We start from the raw sequence: 22,217 nt of genomic DNA, 5'->3' as shown, positions 1-22,217 counted from the left end.
ACAATATAAAAGGTTAATTGAATGCTTATCATGTGTCAGGCTGAGCACTTTAGGAAAAGTATCTCATTTTATCCTACAACAAATCTAAGATGAAGGTATTGGAATGATTATTGTCCTCATTTATGGGCAAGGAAACAGAGCTCTGGAGAGGTTAGGAAGCTGCCCAGGGGAGTAAGGATACTAAGAATAATTAGTGATGTCATGCAGATGGTCTAACACAACAGCCCAGTCTCTTGACCTCTGTGCCACATCTGTGGGGTCATTTCTAAGATCCTGTCCATCTGGACCTACTAAGAGTCTGTGACATCGCCTTATGGGAACAACTGCTCCCCACCCAGGTCTTTGATTTTGAAACCAAGACCCATTTTCACTACTGCCCAAATCTTGTAGGGTTAAGAAAATCATCTGTGCTGCGCTCTGAACATCTTAGAGGCACTGGAAAAATGGAGTGGGTGCCCCTGTCCATAGAGGAAGATGAACCTCCCCCTAGAAGCAGAAAGTCCATTTCAGACACCCTCCTATCTGACGCTGCTGCCTAGCTGTGGGAGAAGAGTTCCACCAAAGCACAAAGTAAAGAGATGAAAATCAGAGAAGTGGTGGCTGTGGGCGGGGTCTCTCTTGGGGAGGCCGGCGTGGGGTGGGCTGGCCTCATCCTGTGACTCTGGACTTGGGTTTGCAGCCTCTCATCCTAGGGAATTTTCCAGATGGATTCGTTCTACCCTACTAATCCTCACAACAGGCACTGCTCAGCCCCCTAGCAAGGGTGCAAGGGATAAGAATTTTCCAAAGAATAGAAACCCTAATATTTTCGGGGTGCCTGGGTGGCTCAGTGGGTTAAAGCCTCTGCCTTCGGCTCAGGTCATGCTCTCAGGGTCCTGGGATGGAGCCCCACATTGGGCTCTCTGCTCAGTGGGGAGCCTGCTCCCCCCCTCCCCCGCCTGCCTCTCTGCCTACTTGTGAGCTCTCTCTGTCAAATAAATAAATAAAATCTTAAAAACAAAACAAAACAAAAAAAAAGAAACCCTACTATTTTCATAGAATGGCATTGGTAGAACACATACGGACTTCCCATATCTTGAGCCCAGATCCTCTTCCTGTATGATCTCCCTTCTTGTGTTAGGAAAAAAAGAGACTCTTTTGAGAAGACATTTTTTACTCTTCATGGCCCCTTCTCCTGATGACCTTGCTTTTGAGAATGAAAAAATTTCAAGAGCCCAAGCAACCATTCAGATTGGTCTGTTCAAGACACTAGCTCCTTCAGAGGAACAGAAATGTCAAACGAAGGGCCTCTAGAGTCTCTCAGCCCCTGAGCAGTAGTCAATCTCTCATCCACAAATCTGTGTCCAAGGCAATGCTGCACTCCGCCAAGGCCTATTACAGGTCTGATCCTGGGTTCTCGTCATGGAAAGAGCTCGGAATTAGGCTTCTAGCATTGTCACTGTCATCTGGCTATGTGACTGAGACAGGTCACTTCCCTTCTCTGGATCTGCATCTCCTACTCTTTAAAGTGACGGAGTTGGAGGAGATGGCCTCTAAGTTCGCGCCCAGGAATGTGATTCCAGGCTACCCTGGAATCTGTGGTTCTGGGGACATTGGTACAACTGTCATGCCTGAACAAGCAAGAATAGCATCATTGGTTCACCTCTTCCCCTCCACTTGCTCCTCCCTGTTACTGGAAGGCTGATGTCTCTTTAATTTCTGTCCCTCTACTTAGCCACATCCAACTATCCTCCCGCCCCCACTACCAGTGTACGGGACCTATCTATGGAAGAGGCAGTACGCAAGGGTGCCACCAAATGTCATCAGCAGCTCTGTGTTGACCCTCAGCAGCCCTGACAATAAGAAATGGCTGAATTTGCCACTGCACTGTATCTGAGAATTTCACTTGTCTGCTTTTTCCTCATCTTCCATTGGCTGAGAGTTTGGTTCCATTCTGGCATCTCTAAAAGAGTAAAAAAGCAGGAGTGACAAGACTGGGAATTTTTAGGGGCCTAAGCACTATGATTTCGGTGACCTGTGTTTTTCTACGAGAAAGCGATCTGCCGACAGATGATGGTCAGTGACATTAACAGGTCAGCTCCCTGCCCAGGCTCCTCTGACCACAACCCCAGTGGCCTCCATTCACATGCTCCTTGTGATGCCTTCCTTTGGGCCACTAAATTCGTATTCCCTTCCCAGTGTCCTGCAGTGCTCCCTAGGACCCCCAGCTGATCTTGGCCCTGACTCATTGGTGCTGACTCAACAAAGAAAAGCAGACCCCTCAGGCAGCCGGATGGTGGCCCTGGGCCAGAGCCTGCAGGAGTGGGCGGGAGGGCAAGCAGAGGCGGGAAACCCATCCATCAGCCTGTCACCAAGTCTTTGCTGAGCCCCCCCCCCCCACCCCAGGACTTGGTCCCATGCCAACCTGCACGGTGGGGTCCCAGAAGAGGAAGGGGAGAAGACAGGAGTCTTTATTCTGTTGCAACTGAAGATGCAAAGTTGGAGCTCTTTCCTTTTGGGGGTACCCAAGTAGGCAACTCACCATTGCTCCCAGGAGCAGGGTTTGAGGACAGCCAGCAGAGGCTGCCACAGTGGAGTGTTGGGGAAGGCTGGAAGGGAGCAGCCGGGGTAGGGCTTTGAAGCTGTGTTTGCAAAGCTTTGGATGTAAGCTTAAGATAACGTCAGTTGTTGAGGAGAGAGAGAGAGAGGAAGTAAATGGAAATAATGGGGGGATTTTAAAGCCCCCAAACCCACACCCTTGGAACGGCTGTCGCCACCTGCCCACATTTCTCTCCTGTTGGGTGTGGGGCAACTCGAGTTAAAACATTGTTTTTAAACTGTCCCTGCTAAATTGAACCAACTCCGCTATTCTGAGGGACTCTTGAACTCCATTTGTGCCCCGGATGGCATTTACAGAGTGGAGACACAGGCCCATGAGGGAATGAGGGGCACAGAAGAACAACCGTGGAGAAGGAGGCTGCACTTTTGAGTCCCAGAGCCCTATGACCTGGAATCCTGCCTCAACAGCTTACCAGTTGTGTAACTGAACTGGGAGCAGTGATTCAATCCCTCTGGGGCTGGTCTCCTCCTCTAGCCTAGAGGGATAAGGCGGCCCCTCCCCAGGCCTTGCTAGCACTTTACAGGTACTTCCATTAGGGAAATGCTATGTGGCCATTGAGTGGAGACTAGAAAGGGAAGAAACAAGTTCCTGAGGACACTTTCTCATTCTCCTGTCCCCAGACTGGAGCAAAACCCTTCAAGGGCTCCCTCTGCTGTCTGTTCTCTACACTCGCCATCCTATAGAAAACAGGACGTGCCCAGACGTCTCTCAGTCCGGGGTGCAGAATGTGCACGTGCCCTGACTTCATCAACAACATTGTCTCTCGAAAACATTCTTTCCTCTCCTTTCTGTTTTACTTCCCCAAATTGTATGCCTTTGTCTCATGCCTAGGTTGGCCCTCCTATCACCAAAATCCTTTACAGTATGCTACTCAAGAAAACCTCTTTATCTGAAAAAAAAGAATAAACATTCTCTGAAGTTCAAACCAGTAAAAAACAAAGGGAAAATTGGATAACATAACTTCTGGGTCCAAAGCTCATCCTTCGTCCACATTATCATCCCTCTCTGAAGTGTGTGAACTTAGACATAATACTTAACTTCCCTAAGCTTCTTTTCCCCCATCTGTAGGATGGGAGAAACAATCGTTATTGATCCCATGAGTTTGGTGTGAGAAGGGGAGACCAGGCAAGAGGAAAGGAGAATATAAAGAGCATGGTCAACACTAGCTAGGGTCTTAAAGTGCAGTGTATTCAAGTAACTGAAAGAAGTTCAGCATGGCTGGTGCTGAGAGAGGAAAAGGACCTCACTATCTAGATGGTTGGAAAGGTAATGAGGAGTCAAGTCATGAGGAGCCTCGTAAAAGATGGTCCCACAGTTCTCCAGTGCAGGGCTACTGAGAGGGCTGAGCTTACAAGGGTCAAGCCCTTAGAACACAGCCAGGCTCCCAGCAAGGTCTATGATTAGGTATTCCTAATGAAACCTAAATGTTGATGAATAAATGAATAAAACCACTGTTAATCATGACTTAGAAACTAAAGCAGGGAAATTTATGTGCACAACAGCCTTGAGTTGATGAGTTAAAAAACAGGTGCTGTGGAAAAGGAGTATCAGGATAGAGAAAATCTTCATGTCACCCATATAATACTGGCCTTTGCATCTCGGCAAATTACACCATCTCTTGTGTATGCATGCACACATGCACACGTGCGTGCACATACACAAACACACACATCTCCCCCTCCAGAGGAAGTCCCTCTCCTACTGGCTCCCTTCCAAGTCATACTTCTACCAAGCATCCCATTGGCTCTGCCCAGTGGTGGCGCCATTAGGGTGTCTCCCTGCATCAGTGTAACCTTCTGACCCACTTTTGGGGGGGCCGCGCTCTCACTTAGCTTTCCCCATTGGTTCATGTCTTCATTGCTCTGGTTACTCAATTACAAAGCCCAGTGTTTTGTGACAGTGTATTTCATACTTTCCTCCTTTAAAAAGCACTGAACTTTTTAAAGGAAAAAAAATTCTTGAAGACTTTGAAAATGTAGTTAGAGACCTGTACACCCCAGATTGAGAGGTGCTTGATAAATAAAATCCTATTCAATTAAACATATTTCAACGATGCATTACCAATGAAGAAATCTTGTTTTTACAACTTGTAAAAAATAAATTTTTAGTATTATTAGCAAAATGAAAATACTAAAATTTTCTCTTCAAACTAACAGGCCCTAGAAAATATTCCCAAGTCCATCTTAATTATGTATTAGTGGGCTGTTTGTCCCAAACAACCTGTAATTATTAACTTCTTTTGGTCTTTTTTCTTACTTTTCTTTTTAACTTTAGCTGGCTTAGTCACAATATAGCATCCTGGAAATTGAAAAGGTACTTGGTACTTACTAAACTGAAATTTTACACAAGCTCTTAACCATTCTATACATGCCCTCAAGTTCAATCTTCCAAACTTTGCTTACTTGTCAGGGTATGTTCCTTTCTTCTTTACATTGCATCGCCCCCTAGTGTTATATTTGATGCTTTGCAACCCACACGAGTTGACCAAATGCTCTGGGTCTGCTTCTTTGAGGGAAAATATGTTACCTGTAGATGAGTACTTTCCTGATTTACAGATTAGGTTCCCAAAGAATATATGTAAATCCACTGGCTTCTAATGCCCAAGTCCACTATGTAAACTTTCAAAAATACCTAAAGAACTATACCTGACACCTTATGAAGTCTGTTTTCCAGTCAAGACACAAAACACATAGTGAATACAGTGATACACACACCAAATGATTACTGGTTTCCCCCTGTTGACATTTGTAGGGATATATCAGTGTTTAATACCAAACCAGAAAACAAATAGAGCAGCTAGGCTTTTAGTAACAGAGAACAAACCAGAGACCAAGGGGATGGCTCTAGTTCAGACTGATATTTTTTCTGATGATTACCATCTATTATACTTAGAGCTGCTGAAACATTTTTTAAGTTTTCACTTCATAGAAATATCTATTATTTAGAAGTTAACTAATTCATATGCTTTCTAGCTTATATTGATTCCCACTTGAGGGGTCTCCTTGGTCAATTGGCATTGACTTTGTAGAATTTATCAGTTCTCCTTAATTTTCTCTAGTCGGTGTTTCTCTAAGTTCTTCCATTAATTCTTCAATTTGTTCCTCAAGAAATTCAGAGCATCATCACCTAATTATGTAGTGTTTTTTTGTCTTCCTCAATGGCGCAGAAATGCTGAAAAATGCACACATATGTTTCTACATGTGTAGTGATACAGTAGTCTCCCCTTACCGGAAGTTTGGCTTCCTAGTTAACCACAGTCCGCGGCGGTCTGGAAAAAGATGAGTCTCCTACTGCCATAGGGTTAGAAGGTCAGTAGAAGCCTAATGCTACATCACAACGCCTCCATCCTTCCCCTCACTTCCTCTCGTCGGGTAGACATTGTAGCATCTCACAAGAAGGGTGAGTACAGTCACCGCGTTCATCTCATTTTTATTACAGTATACTGTTGTAATTGTTCTATTATTGTTGTTAATCTCTTACTGTGTATAATTTAGAAATTAAACTGAATCACAGGTACATATGTGTATGGGAAGCTTACATAGGGTCGAGGACTATCCACGGTTTCAGGTACCCACTGGGGGTCTTGTAAAGTATCCCCGCGGGTAAAGGAGGACCACTGTATACATGTTCCTCTTTGTCCCTAACAATGCTTTCCTGTCTTAAGGTCCACTTTGTCAAATATTCATACAGCTTTCAGCTCATGGATTAGTGTTTGTAGGGTATATCTTTTCCCATCCTTTTACTTTAAGCCCTTCTGTATCTTTAGGTTGTGTCTGCAACCTTGTATTATGATTTCTTATTCTTTAGATGTCTTTTCCTTAATCTTGATACTTTGTGTATGTAATCCAACTTGACTAACTTTATCTTTCAAGCGGAGCATTTAGTCTATTTGTAAGAGGAGCATTTAGTCTATTTGTAAGTAATGCTATTAATGATATATATACAATGTAAACAAATATATGTTGTATATGTGTAAACACTTAAATCTATCCCCTTACTGTGCACTATTTGTCCTACTAGTTTTCTTATCCCGAATGCTTTTTAATTGTGTCCACAGTGCTGTTATACATTATTTTCTATTCTTTTAATGATTACCAGAGGTTACAACATGTATTTGATTTGTAGTTGACCCCTTCCCAATACAAGAGCCTTATGTTTTTAACGCCATTTACCCTCTGTCTTGGCCTATATGCTGTTGCTTTAATACTGTTATACTTTAATACTATTACTCCCTAATTATTGTTATTATATATACACCCTACAGTCACTTGTATTTAAGGTGTTCCTTTTTGTTCACTTTCATTCCTTCCCACATCTTCAAGTCTCCTCCGTATTTATTTTCTGTCCAGTGGGTGGGTCTGCAGTAATAAAAGCTCTGGTTTTTTTTGTTTGTTTGACATTTTATTTTATCTTCATATTTTAAGGATGTGGATGCTGGATACAGAATTTGACGAACTTTAAAGATATAAATTGTCTTGTAGAGTCTATTGTTAAGAAGTCAACTGTCTAAGGGGCACCTGGCTGGTCCAGTTGGTGAGGCACCCAACTCTTGATCTCTGGGTTGTGGGTTCAAGTCCTATGTTGAGTGCAGAGATTTCCTTAAAAAAAAGTTGACAGCCTTAGTGCTTTTTCTCTCCTAGCTTAAGATATTCCTTTTGTCCTTGGTATTCTTAATACTGTGATATCCTTAGGTATGATTTTCTTTGTATTTATCTTGCTTAAGGCTTCTAGGAATTCTTACATCTGTGACTTTCTAATTTTTGGGGGGGTTCTGGAAAATTCTTAGCCATTATCATCTCTCCTTTCTCCTTCTGGGACTCCAGTTACACATGTATTACAACTCTTCATTGTGTCTCCTGTCTCTTATACTTACTTGTTCCTTTCCTATGTTTTTTGTGCTCCTTTCTGGATATTTTCTTTTGATTTATCTTTCTAGTCACTGATTATCTCTTAACCTGCATCTCATCTGCTGCTAAATCCATCCATGGAGTTCTAATTTTAGTTATTAAATCTTTAAGTACAAGAATAGTCTTTTTTTTGTGATGAAATTCTTAGTCTTGTCTTTTACTTCCTTGTCTATTATTAAGCATTTATTTTTAAGTCCGTGTCTAACAGCTCCATTATTTGGATACCCTGTGTATCTTTCTCAGTTTTCTACTGTGTCTCTTGGTTTATTTTCTTTTTCTTTCTTTTTCTTTTTTTTTTTTTAAGTAATCTCTACAGCCAGCATGGGGCTTAAACTCCCAACTGAGATCAAGAGCCACATGCTTTCCCGACTCAGCCAAGCCAGGCGCCTCTTTTGGTTTGTTAAATGAAACTGTCTTGTCTCCTTGGTTATTTTTACTTGGGTGCCAGACATCATATACAAAAACGTATAGAGATAACTTGAAGTTTAGGGTACCTTTCTTCTCCCAGAGAGGATTTACATTTGCTTCTTGTAGGCAGCTAGGGCACTAGTTAATTCTAATTAACTAAATCCAATCATTAAGATAATTTGGAACTCATCTTCAATCCCCAAAAAGTGAGGGCCTATTTATTTCTTGTTTATTTGCCTGAGAGTGTAGGCTGCTGGGAGTCTTACTCCACAGTGGGATCTCATCAAATCAAAGGAAGAGCCAATACCAAGGCAAGAACCAGGGCAACTTTAGGAAATCTTAGAGGTAGCAATTCATGGTCTATTTCTTTGGATACTTCCACTAGAAGACGTAATTCCAACTAGCCACCTCTGTGTTATGCTGCACAATCTATAAATTCTCAGAAGAAATAATCTGATCAGTTATACCAGTTTGTATCATGTGACCATCCCTTTGTGGCCAAAGGAAAGGATCCTGTTATTGGTAATTCCACTCTAAACAACTGGAATGGAGGAGGTAGTTGCTCAAAAAAAGAGATTTGGGGAAACAAGAACATGTCTTATTATAGAACGTAAGAGGAAGAAATAATAGATGACACAGGATAGGGAACAAATTTGGGGGAGAGTATGATCTCAGCTCCAGAAATTCCAAACAGATTATTGTGAAACATCTGATTTGGTCAGGGTCCTGGCACAAAACAGATGGGATACTCAAATGGGGTAATTGAGGGGAGCTGAATAATGGGACTAAGGTCAACAATGTGGGTAGGGTTAAGGGAAATCAATAATGGATGAAGCCCTCCAGGACCAATAACAATGGGGACCCATTAACACCTTAGGTCTGCAGGAGTAAGGGGAAAAAAGTGGGTACTAAATCTCAGAAAGAGTAGCTATAGAGAGGAAAGAGCCACCTAACAGAGGTGTATTCTTTATTCTTTTAAGATTGAGAGAGAGGTAGAGAGTACAAGCAGGGGTGGGGTGCGCAGAGGGAGAGGGAACAGCAGATTCCCCATTGAACAGGGAGCCTGACAGAGGGCTCAATCCCAGCACCCTGGAATCATGATCTGAGCTGAAGGTAGATACTTAATGGATTGAACTACCCAGGCACCCCAAGCTGTACATTTTAGACCATTACATTTGAAGCAACTCCACAAGGAGCAGGGGAAATAATATCATGACTCCACTTCTTATCTGCCAAGGCTTCTGCTGGTGCCTCCTGTTTACTGAACCTAACCAGAAGTCAGAAAACAAGGGAACCATTGCTAGAGCCCACACAGAGCACAGAATCTCCTGGAGCACAGAGCTGGGTGGTAAAGGTGATATATCAGGAGAGATTCCTTTCTAGCTTATTGGTTCAGTGGCATAAAGAGCCCAAGACGATCAGAAATCGGGTCACAAGATTTCAACTTAAATAGAATTAAGGTTGTATTCCCTGTAAGAAATACTACCTCCTTAGGCACTAAGCCCTCCAAACTCAAGGTCACAAGCAAGAGAAACAAAAATGCCTTCAGTGCGTCAACTGGCATAATTCTCAATGGTGGGAGTCCCTCTCCCATCCCTTCATTTCTTGATCCATGCATCCTGATTAGGGGGGAAAGCACCATATACTGTGTCCTTTAGGACAGTATCTAGCTTCATAATGAGTTAACTCACAGACTGTTCTACGGCTAAGCTTTTGGCAAACATAAGTCTATTAAGCAAGCCCTTTCTGGATAATGGGGCACATGGTAAAAATTATTTCCATAAGTGTGAGCCAGGTGATGTATTTTCTTCACTTCCTTCACTGTCAAGAGACTATATTACATGGGATACAGTGATGGAGAAGGCATTCTGCCAAGTCCACACATCTATCCCCAAGAAGACAAACTGCTGACTTTTGCATAATGAAAGGTATCTAATGTAATCACTTGGCTAAATGGTGCCCCTAAGGAATGGGGCCTATGAGGGCTCACCACTCGCCTTCCTCGTTGCAGTCTGCCACTCCAGCTGAGGCAATAGCCAAGTCACCCTTGGTAAGGGGAGGTCCAACTTTCTGAGCTCAGACACAGGATTGATCTCTGTTACTATGATCTTGTTTATGTGCCTCATGAACAAGCACCAAGGTAGTGGCTGAGGAAAATAAATGACAGACCTCCAAAGAATGGGTTCTCTTACTTATCTGGCCTAGTGGGAGCAACATCCATAGTGGTTATTTTCCAGTGGCATTTACATGGGGTGCAAATACTATCAACTCTATTTATTCTAAGAATTCTATCCACCTTAACATCTTGTCACCAATCCTTGATTCTTGTTCTTCCCAACTTTCTAACTAGCTGACCATTGTCCAAGCCCACAGCCTAGAGAAAGAAAAGGCTCTGGTTAAGTTGTGGTCCAAGTTGTTCTGCTACTTAGTCTCTATGATCTACCAAATCTGAAAATTCCATTTTAGAATAGAATGCTGCTGCATGCATCTGATTGCGCTACTTTATAAATCAGGTGACATCAAGTTTATAATGGGTAACTTCAGTTGCACAGAAGATCTATGATCTATGTCCATGCATTTCACCAGGGTCCAGTAGCAAACAAGGGATACTTTTCAAAAGGTTAACAGATGTTAACAGAAGTCATTATCCCTGAACCTCTCGTCTACTGATTCTTCTTTTGGAGCATCGGAGAACATCCGTCTGCCATCAACCTTTCCAGTATGTTCGAATTTGGTTAAGTCATAGACTAAATAACAAAGTGACTTGGACCACTCCAAAGTCCTTGCTTTCTCCAGTCTCCCCTCAAAATTGATAGCCTGACCCAGTAAATGGGAGAGAGAAGCACATCCAAATGTGCTGTTTTGCTTCCAAAATCCAAACTGATCCAATTTTAGGTCTCTTTCTTAACTGAGGGGTATCTAAGGTGATGAAACTTGTCTATCACTTCATAAAGGATATCCCAAAGATGACCTAAACTACGGTATGCATGTCTATTAAGGCATATATAAAGTTCACAAGACATCCTAACCTCTCAGTCCAATTATGTCCTTAGGGTAATGACAGAGAATATGTGACCTGACAGCCCTAAAGCGAAACAATTAAAGTATACTGCTGTCCCAGGGTGCCTGCATGGCTCAGTCAGTTAAGCGTATGCCTTGGGCTCAGGTCACAATCCCAGGGTCCTGGGAACGAGCCCCATGTTGGGCTCTCTGCTCAGTGGGGAGCCTACTTCTTCTCCCTCTGCCCCTCCCCCTGCTTGTGCATTCTCTCTCAAATAAAATCTTTAAAAAAACAGCTTTTTAAAAGATTTTATTTATTTGAGAGAGATCACAAGTAGACAGAGAGGAAAGGCAGAGGGAGAGGGAGAAGCAGGCTCCCTGCCAAGCTGACAGCCCGATGCCAGGCTCAATCCCAGGACCCTGAGATCATGACCTGAGCCAAAGGCAGAGGCTTATTAACCCACTGAGCCACCCAGGTGCCCCCCCCCAATTTTTTTTTTTTTTTTTTTTAAGATTTTATTTATTTGACAGAGAAAGAGATCACAAGTAGGCAGGGAGGCAGGCAGAGAGAGAGGAGGAAGCAGGCCCTCTGCGGAGCAAAGAGCCCGATGTGGGGCTCAATCCCAGGACCCTAGGATCATGACCCAAGCCGAAGGCAGAGGCTTTAACCCACTGAGCCACCCAGGCGCTCCCAAATTTTTTTTTTTTTTTAAGATTTTATTTATTTATTTGACAGACAGAGATCACAAGTAGGCAGAGAGGCAGGCAGAGAGAGAGGAAGGGAAGCAGGCTCCCTGCTGAGCAGAGAGCCCGACGCAGGACTCGATCCCAGGACCCTGAGATCATGACCTGAGCCGAAAGCAGCGGCTTAACCCACTGAGCCACCCAGGCGCCCACCAAATTTTTTTAAAAATATACTGCTATCCCTGTAATGTGAAGGCAAGCGAATTTTGATTACATTGCAAATAGGGATGATGGGAAAACATTAGCTAGGTGAACAGCAGTATGTCAGGGCCAGATGTGTTGATTTCCTCTAATACAGAACTATATTCAGAACCATAACTGGGGCGCCTGGATGGCTCAGTTGGCTAAGCATCTGCCTTAAGATCAGGTCATGATCCCAGAGTCCAGGGAATTGAGCCCTGGATCAAGCTCCCTGCTCAGCAAAGGGTCTGCTTCTCCCTCTGCCCCTCACCCCACTTGTGTTCTCACTCTTTCAAATAAGTCAGTAAAATCCTTAAAAAAAATCATAACTGAGATTGGTTACGATCATGAGACCATTGCTCATGACAATTCAGGTGGTACCATTAATCTGTGATTCTCCAAGGATTCCTTCTGTTCTACTATCTTGCTGTATGGTGTTGGGGGGCAGAGAGAGAGCATCATTTCTAGAGGTTTGCAGCATTTGATATTTCCAATCTAACAGCCCTCCCCACCTGAAGGTACCCCACAAGTTACTAAGTCTATCTATCCCACACTATTTCCTGAAGAGGGGGCTAAAAACCACAGGATGGGAGCTGTCATTCTGTACCCCCCAGAGACCTGATACGTCACGCTATCACCTGACTTCATATATTCCCACTCTGACCATGGTCAGTGGCCTCAGGTTTCCATGGGGAAGAACTGGAGAACAACTTACAGGGTATACCGTGGCCATGTTGTAGTGTTCTTCCATGAGCTACAATTTGCCAGATGGTGAGAGACAAAACTCCAATGTTACTTTTAAATTAGATGGTTTAGGGTCCCTGGGTGGCTCAGTAGGTTAGGCCTCTGCCTTCAGCGCAGGTCATGATTTCAGGGTCCTGAGATTGAGTCCCGCATCGGGCTCTCTGCTTGGCAGGGAGCCTGCTTCCTCCTCTCTCTCTCTCTCTCTCTCTCTCTGTGCCTACTTGTGATCTCTCTCTGTTAAAGAAATAAACTCTTTAAAAATAAATAAATAAAATAAATTAGATGGTTTAGTAAGAACACAATCCAAATGATAATTCAAGTTTTATGTTAAAGACATTTTCCTTCCTCAAATTACTGCCAATCTGATTTCCTTCTGGACATTTTTCCTCTTGTGTGCAGTCTTGGTGAGACTGTCTACACAGGTGCCAGGGGATGGAAAGGTAGCCCTCATTAGGCCAGTGAGATACTTTCTTCAGTTTTTTCACTCCTAGTGTCAAAGACAAAACATTGATCTGATCCTCCTTCCCCCAGTGGCGATTGGTGGGGGGGGGGGGGGCGACTCTAAGCATCTACCAGTGATAACTAGAAAAGCCCTCCCTGGTTTATCCCCCTTACAAACTTGGATCTTTTTCTTCCAGCCTGTGAAACACTCTATTACCTTCCAGTAAGATCTCTTCTGCTTTAATTAGCCTGAGTTGGCCTGTATTGCACACGACCAAAGAACTCTAGCTGAAATAAGCTAAGAATTGGGGCAGTCCTGTGATCCAACCAGGAGAAACCCATGAACTTTTCCTGAAGCCTAGCACCCCGCCTTTGTGTAACTCTGCTCCTTTATCATTTGACTGAAATTCTCTGAAGAGAGTTGACTGGTTCCATTTACTCTTTATCAGACGTCCATCCCTTTTTCCACAGTGCTTGGGGCAATCCTTTTAGGGTTCCTGTGCAAATGTAGTTAAACCTGAACTTACTTTCCCTACAGCCTGGAGTAAAATGAAGAGAGATTAATTAGGCTAAAATACCTATGTAAAGCACCTGAAAAAGTTACTGCTTGAAACAGCACATACGTGCTTCAACCTGACCCATGATGTACAGGTCTATGTGACAAGTTTGCAGACATTAACAGCACAAGCAAACTGAAGACAAGAGAGCAGAGTAATAATACCCCTACAGGGAGTATCACAAGAGCCTTCAAAAAAATCCTAACAGTGCTCCACATTGTTAGCCCATCACGTGGCCATATACACACATGGGCACACATGCGTGCGTGCATGCATGCACACACACACACACACAGTGTGACACTGGCTTCCTATTTTCAAAGGTCTTGCTTAACGCTCCTTTCTTTTTGACACAACTGTACTTTTTTTTAGTAATTTTTTAAAAAGATTTTTATTTATTTGCCAGAAAGCACAAGCAGGGGGAGTGGCAAACAGGAGAAGCAGACTCCCTTGCAGAGGGAGCCTGATGTGGGACTCCATCCCAGGACCACAGGATCAAGACCCCAGGCAAAGGAAGATGCTCAACCGACCGAGCCACCGAGGCATCCCCCAAAATTGTACTTTATGCGGTTCTTCAGCCTGAACCTCCAATCTTTTCTTCCTTCCTCAACATTACTTCTTCTACCACAGGCAGTCTCCCTCCTATCACCTGAGACCTAACACCCCCACTGAAACAGTACCAGAATCTTTATTACTTCTCCCCTCCATGATCCAGGGTTCCACTTATCCCGGGTTCCTGTACCATACCATTAATGAGTGTTCTGGAATCAAAATTATCTAATCTGTTGTTTGAAAAAAACACCATTATATCCATTTTACAGAGGAGGAAACTTAACATCAAAAAACGGGTAAACTTGTCCAAGGTCACTTACTAGAAATCTAAACTACTTCTGACCCTAGTCCATGTTCTTAAATCACTAAGCTACACTGACTTTCTTCTGATCCTTTCTACTTGTTTCCAAATAAATTTTAGAAACATTCTGATCGGCTCTGAAAATTAACATATTGACTAGAATTGCCACACATGTAAGGAGGCACCCACATGTACAAATTATAGATTACTTTAAGATTTTGAGAGAGACAGGGAGAGAAAGAAAGACACAAGCCTCATGCTGAGCAGAGCCTGGGATCCTGACTTGAGCCAAAGGCAGACACTTAACAACAGAGCCACCCAGGCACCCCACATCATGTTGCTTTGAAACACTTACCATAGAGTTTTCCAAACCAGGAATTTGTTAAGTGTAATGAAGCATGTTGTTTTGCCCCACTACTAAGCTAAGATTGTCAATCTTGTCCCTATTTCAGGGAGTGGTCAATGTACGCTGATCAAATGAGGTCTCTACACTCTAACCCCTTTCATAGCTAAACCACAAAAATACCTGTGGGTCTTTGCTGTCAGCCATACCACTCACTGTCCTGAAACTACTCTCAAAGGCTCTGGCCTACAGGCTGACCATGGCACGACATCTACTTGACCCTTGACTCATTTTGCTAACTTATCCCAAAACACATAATCCATTTCCCTGCCCTATTGTTCCATTTTGGCCCAAAGTGCTAGCAACAATAAAATGGCTTTTGGTTTTCCTGAGGAAGACAATGAAAGTAAAAAAAATGTTTAACTTCATACAGACTGCTTGGTTCTGGGTGCTACATTTCAAAACTGTTGCTGCAGATATATTATTTCCAATCTTAGCTAGGCCCCTGTAAAATCCCTTCTCAGCCCCAGATCTTTGGTTCCAGGATTTGAACTCTCGTATCTCTTAAGTAGTCCCCACCCCTCATCTCCAAGCCCAAAACAAACTTGCAGTTAGGTATGTTTTGGCTTTCTGGCTACCTGTGCATTTATGACAGCACAGACAAAAATACTTAAGATACAATGAGATAGCCTGTCTAATGAGGAACATGTGCCTTATTCACCTTTGTATCCTGACAGTCAGTTAAATGGCTTAAGAACCAAACCAAAAACCTGAAAACAAGCCAGGGGTTGCTTCATAAAAGGAGGGGATCTTTAGTCTATAAAGAGGCAAATTAAGAAGAAACATACTCTTGAGCTCATAATAAGGCAGCCTAGCAATGTGGGGAAATCATGGACTAAGGAGTCAGGAACCTAATTTTCAGCCCTACCCTCACCACCTACCATAACCTTGAGAAAGTCATTTCCTATCCACAAAATATTTACTATTTCAACAACCTTCAAAGCAGCCTCTATGTTCCCCATCTGTTCTTTAACAATCATGAAAAACTTGTTAAAAGTAAAAAAAATTTCTAGTATTATCAATCCTGTAGCCAACAACGTACAGGTTCAAATCTCAGCTCCATCGTTTACAAGTTGTATAACTTTCTCATTTGGGTAAATGGAGATATAATCTGCATTTCATAAAGTTGTTTTGGGATTAAATGATACTCTGCGCTTAGACTACTCAGGCTCAAAGATGTTAAATACTACATCACTGCTTACAAAATTCTAATGGTTCTCTATTACCCACACAATCACATCCAAATTCCTAAACAAAGTAACACAAAAGGCTTTCAAACAAGATTCTCAATTAGTAAACCCTAGCTCCTCATATACTCCATTCTACCACCAGGCATTGTTCCGGAAACTGAAGCACAGGCTAAGTAACCCGGACCACTTAACTATGGAGGCAGTTTGGCTAAGCTGGTACCTGCTAACCCCAGGTTCCTAATGTTTATTTAACTCCCTATGTTAATGCAAAATCTGGGGATTCTGAAGACCTGTGTCAAACATTTCCAGGAAGTCTGAAAATCCTGATTTGTCAATCCTGACTTATTCCTATTGACTCACAGAACTCACTGGTTTCACAGTACGAAATCACACTGGTACAAAATCTACAGGTACATTTTGCCACAAAATGAGAGGCACACATTTACTCATCAAATACTTAAGGCTACTATGTGCAAGGAATTATATTACGTACTGGGGATGCATTAATGAACAAAACTGTTGGGGGTAACAATTAATACAAACGTAGAATTATAGCTACGGGTCTAATAAGGGCTTGACACAGAGCATTACCCTGAGGCAATGTTTGTGCCAGAGCCAATATGGAAGTAAAGGTAAAAAAATCTGTAAATAGATGTTATAGAGAACTTAAGAGAGCTAATAATGGGCCAAAGAGTTATGAAAGAAAAGCGCAGCCCATGAAGAGCCACAAAGGTTTTTACTCTATCCTAAGGGCAAAGGAAATCCATGTTTTCATCGTATCAGATTTACATTCCTAAGGAATTAATGTCTTTGGAGTACTGACAGACATACCTGTTAGGAGGTTCCTAAGGACTCCTTAACACAGAGGGTAGCTTAGACAAGGTTGAGAAAAGGCGAACCAGGAAAACAGGCAAGAGAATTAAGTGATAGACTGAATAAAGGTGAAAAAAAGTTAATCATCATCATTAACTATTCACAACTCAAATTCCTCCCTTGATCTTCATGTTTATTAGTATAACTGACCACCTGTATCAGGCTGAATAATTCAGTCCTGTCCATCATTCTTTGCAAACTGAAAAATAGGAGAATGGCATAGATAGTTGCAAAATTTGTCCTAAAATTCTAATTGTTTCATACCGTTTTCTCAAGATGTTAATAAAACATGTGGTCAGACAAAACACCCATTAAGTTAAGAAGCAGTATATGGCATCCTACCTTTAGAAACAAAAATTAACCATGACCTAAAAACAAAAGTCCTCAAAATTTGAACTACTATATTCCAAAGAAGTTGAAATGGCAAGGATACCCCTACAGAAAGTGAAGACACATACCCAACCTCTAAGACTTATATTCTTATGTCATCTAACATTTGACTACAGGGGGAAAAAAAAGCTGTATTAGGATAACCCAATCTCAGTACGCTTTTCCAACAAAAATTAGAAGGATTTTTAATTTTCAAGTTCTCTGAGAATGCAAAATTAATGCAACATAAATTGAAAGATCTAATCAATAAATTTAACAAGCCAAAATAATTTTGTTACATAAATTAACCCATTTATTATAGGCTAGCAATGTTTCAAACGGTGGTGCTTCTACTGGTCTTTCAACTCCTTCAGTCTTCTGATGGCAGACTTTACTGTGACAGCAGAAGTGGTGCTGGAAAGAAAAACAAAGTTGGATCCAACATAATTAGCTACACTAACATGTGAAATGGCAAATGAGTAAATCCTGCCTCTTTTTTTACAGTACAATCTTAATGATATCTTTTAGCAAGTAAGAGTTGTGTCTTCAGGGTTTTGCAGAATTAGGCAATCTCATGCATTTAATCATGCAGCATTAAAAAAAAAATAAGTAACAGGGAGGAACAGGGAGGAATGAATGGTTCCAGGAGGCTGACCTAAACTCATAAAAAAGAATGGACAGAACGTCAGAAGAAACTAGTAAATTCTAAGAAGGTATTATAAATGAGAGATATCAAGAAAACAGTATCTGAAGAACAGACTCGAGTATAATTTGGGAAGAAAACTATGAAAATGACTATAAAACGTTACACCAAAAGATTCTGGAACTGTACCTGGAAAACCCATAACCATCACATAGGGTGGGTACAGGAATGCTAGTTCATTTTATCATCACAACCAAGAGAAAGCTAGGTTTCATTTGCCTTTTTGACCTCATAAACCCACACAAGACACACATAAATAAAAATGATCATTTCAACACTTCCCAATATTTTACACTGCTGCAGTTTTAAATCAACTAAAATTAAAAATTTCAACTCAACCACACTAGTCTTATCATTTTATACATGGGAGGCTAGTGTACCACACCGCACACATCTAGATACTGGCTAAAGGAAGAACACTTCAGCCTTTAAGATCAGCGATGAATTCCAAAACTAGAGATCTTCAAGGTGGCTTTCATTTCCAAAAATGGATTAACTCAAGAGTCCACTCAATCAATAACCAGCACAGGTACATTTATCTCAGCACCATCATCTGGCACTTGTCAGGGTCACAAAGCTGCTGAGGTCCAGCTAGTACTGTTTAGAACAGCAAAAGTGTAATGGTCCAGGTGGCCTCAAGTTTCCATATACAGCAAACAAGCTAATTGACCTCATTTTTATAAAATCAGCTTGCCATACAAATCAAAGTTCAGTACAGATTCAGTCCCACTAAAGGACCTGTACGGTATCATTGTGCTCACAGTGGTGACCCTTTCAATTCTATGAAATCCTCAAGTCCTGTCACACTTTTCTATTTCAGTGGTTTTCTTTTCTTTGAACACTGAACATAAACCATATTCTCAATGAGTCATGAAAAAAACAAAAGCATTCTTGTTGTCTCAGTCTTGTTAAGAGTTAAAACTAGCCCGTCCAGCGTCAAACCTGGAATTCTGAGGTGATCCACACACTTCAAAGGTCACAAAGAAAAGGGACTCACTTGTAGGTCCAGGCGCCACCAGCGACGGTTTTCATGCAGGAGCCACAATGCCAGATCCCCACAGCTCGTCTTTTCATCTTGGTCTGCAAAAGACAATCAATTTTCCTTATGAATCAATAAAAGCCTTTACCTCAGCAACATCCAGTAGTCTAAATTGCACTAGAAAATGGGTGTATTTTGGGGGCACTTGGGTGGTTCAGGTCATGACCCTAGGGTCCTGGGATGGAGGCTCAGGATCCGGCTCAGCAGGGGGCCTGTGTCTCCCTCTCCCCCTGCTGCTGCTCTTAAAAAAAAAAAAAAAATCTTTAAAAAAAAGAAAGAAAATGGGTGTGTTTTATGAGTTTCTATGTGCTCCTAGTACCCTACGTTCTCTAATGCAAAACCGGCATTCGCCACAATGCTACACTGCCAGGAATGTCAAAGACACCCCCTCCAACCGTATTCCAGCACACCATAGACATACAAACGCTACACGGAACTCTCTAGCAACACCAGGAGACAAAACTGACAAGAGTCATCTCCCACAAAGCGGGCTTGACTTAGGCTGGGGCTCCTTGTCCAACGTGTGACCCTTCAGTCCCCAAGTGTAAACGGGAAGCAGTCCACCAAATCGAGCTACCAACAACCCAGCAACTACCCACACACTTCCCTCAGGAGCCAGCTCACGTGCCGGAAAGCCTCCCCTCCCTCTGGCCCCCCCCCCCCCCCCCCATCTTACTTTGCCACAGAAGGAGCAAGTGTACTTGGCGTGCTGGCTTATCTCAATCTTCTTCACCATCTTCCTGAGGGAGGCACCATAACGGGTCCCGTATTTGCCCACGATTCCGACCTTCTTGGTGCGTTTAGCCTGTTAAGAGCCAAGAGAGAAACCAGCGATACTGGGACCCGCTGACAGAGCCTCTGCCACCCACTCCCCGCCCCAAACGCCATTCCTCCAATCACCCCAGCCGCTGCCAGGTCCTAGGTCCCCCTCATTCCATCCTGGCAAAATGTGAGGCCAGAGCGGGCCCCGGGCTCCGACAGCACCGTTTCACCCGCTCTGATCGGTCAGGCGCCACCAAGCCGCCTCCGTCCTTCCGCCCCGGTCTGTGTCCGAGAGGGGCGGTCACGGCACGAAGGCCGAGGACGGCGCAGAATAGGGCCGGTAAGCAGACGCCGGGTGGGGGCAAAGATAGCAAGAAAAGGTCAGATGCGGGCGGATAGACCTCTAGGCCTCACCGCTACCAACACTCACCATGTCGCCTCAAACTAGGTCTGAGCCCCGAGAGGAAGAGACTCAGCGCGCAAGCGCAGTTTTAGGCAAACAGGCGGAAGTGGCGAATGGGAGGCCCAGCTAGGAACTGAACTCTATGCTCCGGAGGTCTCTTCCTCCCTGCCGCCTTCCGTGGGGAATGAGGTTCTTTTGTTTTCTGTATTGAAAATGTGTATTGTTTAAGCAGGCTAAATAGAAATAAAATGATTTATCACAGGCTTATTGCTAGGTATGGAAGGAGATTAGTTAGTTACTTAATTAACTGGCTTCTGGTAATATTAGACCGGTATTTCTCAAACTCCAGTCCCTCGAACATTGCATTTTCAGTTTTTGCCATACCGGGATTGACTGTTTTATCATTTATTTAAAAACTGAATCACTTTTTAGAAAATTTAACGAAACGAAGCTTCGTCCTAAGCCAGAACTATCTATGGAATCCAGGGCGTATGTTCTATGTGAGTGTTTTTCCAAGTACACATTAAAATTGACACATAAATACTCAAACGAAAAACGTCCAGTGATGAAGCTGTTGATATTAATCTCCACAGTACATTTTAAAAACATTACAGAAAATTTCAAATACAGACAAAAGCAGAAAAAGTAGTATAATAAACAAAGGCACATCTTTTAAAACATAATAACTACATCCCTTCTTTAAAAAATGCTTCATGCACTGGGGATGCCTGGATGGTTCAGTTGGTTAAGCCGCTGCCTTTGGCTCAGGTCATAATCCCGGGGTCCTGGGATCGAGTCCCACATCGAGGTCCTTGCTCAGCAGGGAGTCTGCCTCTGCCTGCCACTCTGCCTGCTTGTGTTCTCTCTCTCTCTCTCTCTCTGACAAATAAATAAATAAATAAAAATCTTTAAAAAAATGCTTCATGTACTGACTTGGGGAGATTATTTTTATGTTCTAATTAAATAAATACACATTTTCACCAATTAAATTATATATTGTATTCCTTGGCATTAGCATACTGAAAACATTAACCTTTCGGTAAAATCTACATCAAGAAGAATGATGCCTGGAGACACAGCAAGCACCTTGTTTTACACACCACTACAACTGTGCAAACACATCTACCCGCTGGGGAAACAAGATGTGCTCAAGATCTCCCAGTTCCACCACAGCCTCCAAGTACCCTCTGCTCCTATAGGGTGAAGAATGGCAAGGGGCGGAGGGAGTAAGTCTCTCCTCCCTCAGGAGAGAAATACACTGCCTGTTGGGGATGATTTCTGGATGCCTCCCCAACCAAGTTATGTCCTGCTTCTAGAAAACTACAAATAAAAGCAAAATATATTCCTACCGGTGCAAACAAATGGGATTGGTGGAAGAAGAGTTGAGAAACAAGCACTCCAATAGTCCTCCTGTTCCCGTCTGCACGTGCAGGTTGAGCAGAAGTGGGTTTCACCTGCCCTGAGTGAGTGCGTAAGCATGGCCAACTTCCACTCTCTAAGGTGAGCCCTCCTGGGCTGGCTGCGAGCCCAGTTCAGATCATCATTTAGGAAATTGACCACCTCCTCCCCCTCCCATCTCCTGTGTACCCTCCTACATCTCTTTCCTTCAGGGGGTCTGAGAGAGAGCAAGAGAAGGTAGAATGCCTGAGTAAGAATGCAGTAGACTGCCTGAAAATGAGACACTCCATAATAGGAGGAAATTGTTCATGCTCAGAGCAATTTTCTCAAAACTGAACAATTTTCCTTAAATAGCGAGCTTGAGGATGTGCAAATAGCACTCTCATGAAATCAGCTCTAAGTGGCTTCAGAGAACTGTGGACAAAGTCTCAATTTGTCTTATCTGTGGGCTAATAAATCCCCAACCCCATTAGAGGACCATCAGGTGTACAGATGAACTGTAATATGTATCCATAAAATCTTAGTAAAAATCTCTGCTGAGTCACAAAATTCACTTTTGCCCTTAAAAAGATAAGTTAAAAGTTGTCTCTAGAGGTGAGTTCTTTTAGCTGTTGAGCCAACCAGTTGTCTTTGGGGCATATGGA

General features: G+C 42.8%; 1 protein-coding gene across 1 annotated transcript; it reads right to left on the bottom strand.

Moving 5' to 3' along the window:
• Nucleotides 1–17,448: 17,448 nt before the first annotated feature.
• LOC111141277 (ribosomal protein L37a) lies at nucleotides 17,449–20,266 on the bottom strand. Its single transcript, XM_022493730.1, has 4 exons — nucleotides 20,203–20,266; nucleotides 19,687–19,815; nucleotides 18,969–19,051; nucleotides 17,449–17,682 (listed from the first exon to the last, which is right to left on the bottom strand). The coding sequence occupies exons 1-4, from the start codon at nucleotides 20,203–20,205 to the stop codon at nucleotides 17,619–17,621; spliced, it is 279 nt and encodes a 92-aa protein (XP_022349438.1). The 5' UTR covers nucleotides 20,206–20,266; the 3' UTR covers nucleotides 17,449–17,618.
• Between the last annotated feature and the right edge of the window lie 1,951 nt (nucleotides 20,267–22,217).

Source organism: Enhydra lutris, unplaced genomic scaffold (genome assembly GCF_002288905.1).
Source record: "Enhydra lutris kenyoni isolate GAN:26980312 unplaced genomic scaffold, ASM228890v2 scaffoldscaffold1, whole genome shotgun sequence".
NCBI lineage: Eukaryota > Metazoa > Chordata > Mammalia > Carnivora > Mustelidae > Enhydra > Enhydra lutris.
Note: the sequence above shows the minus strand (reverse complement) of the source record. Positions and strands in the feature narration are given on the sequence as shown.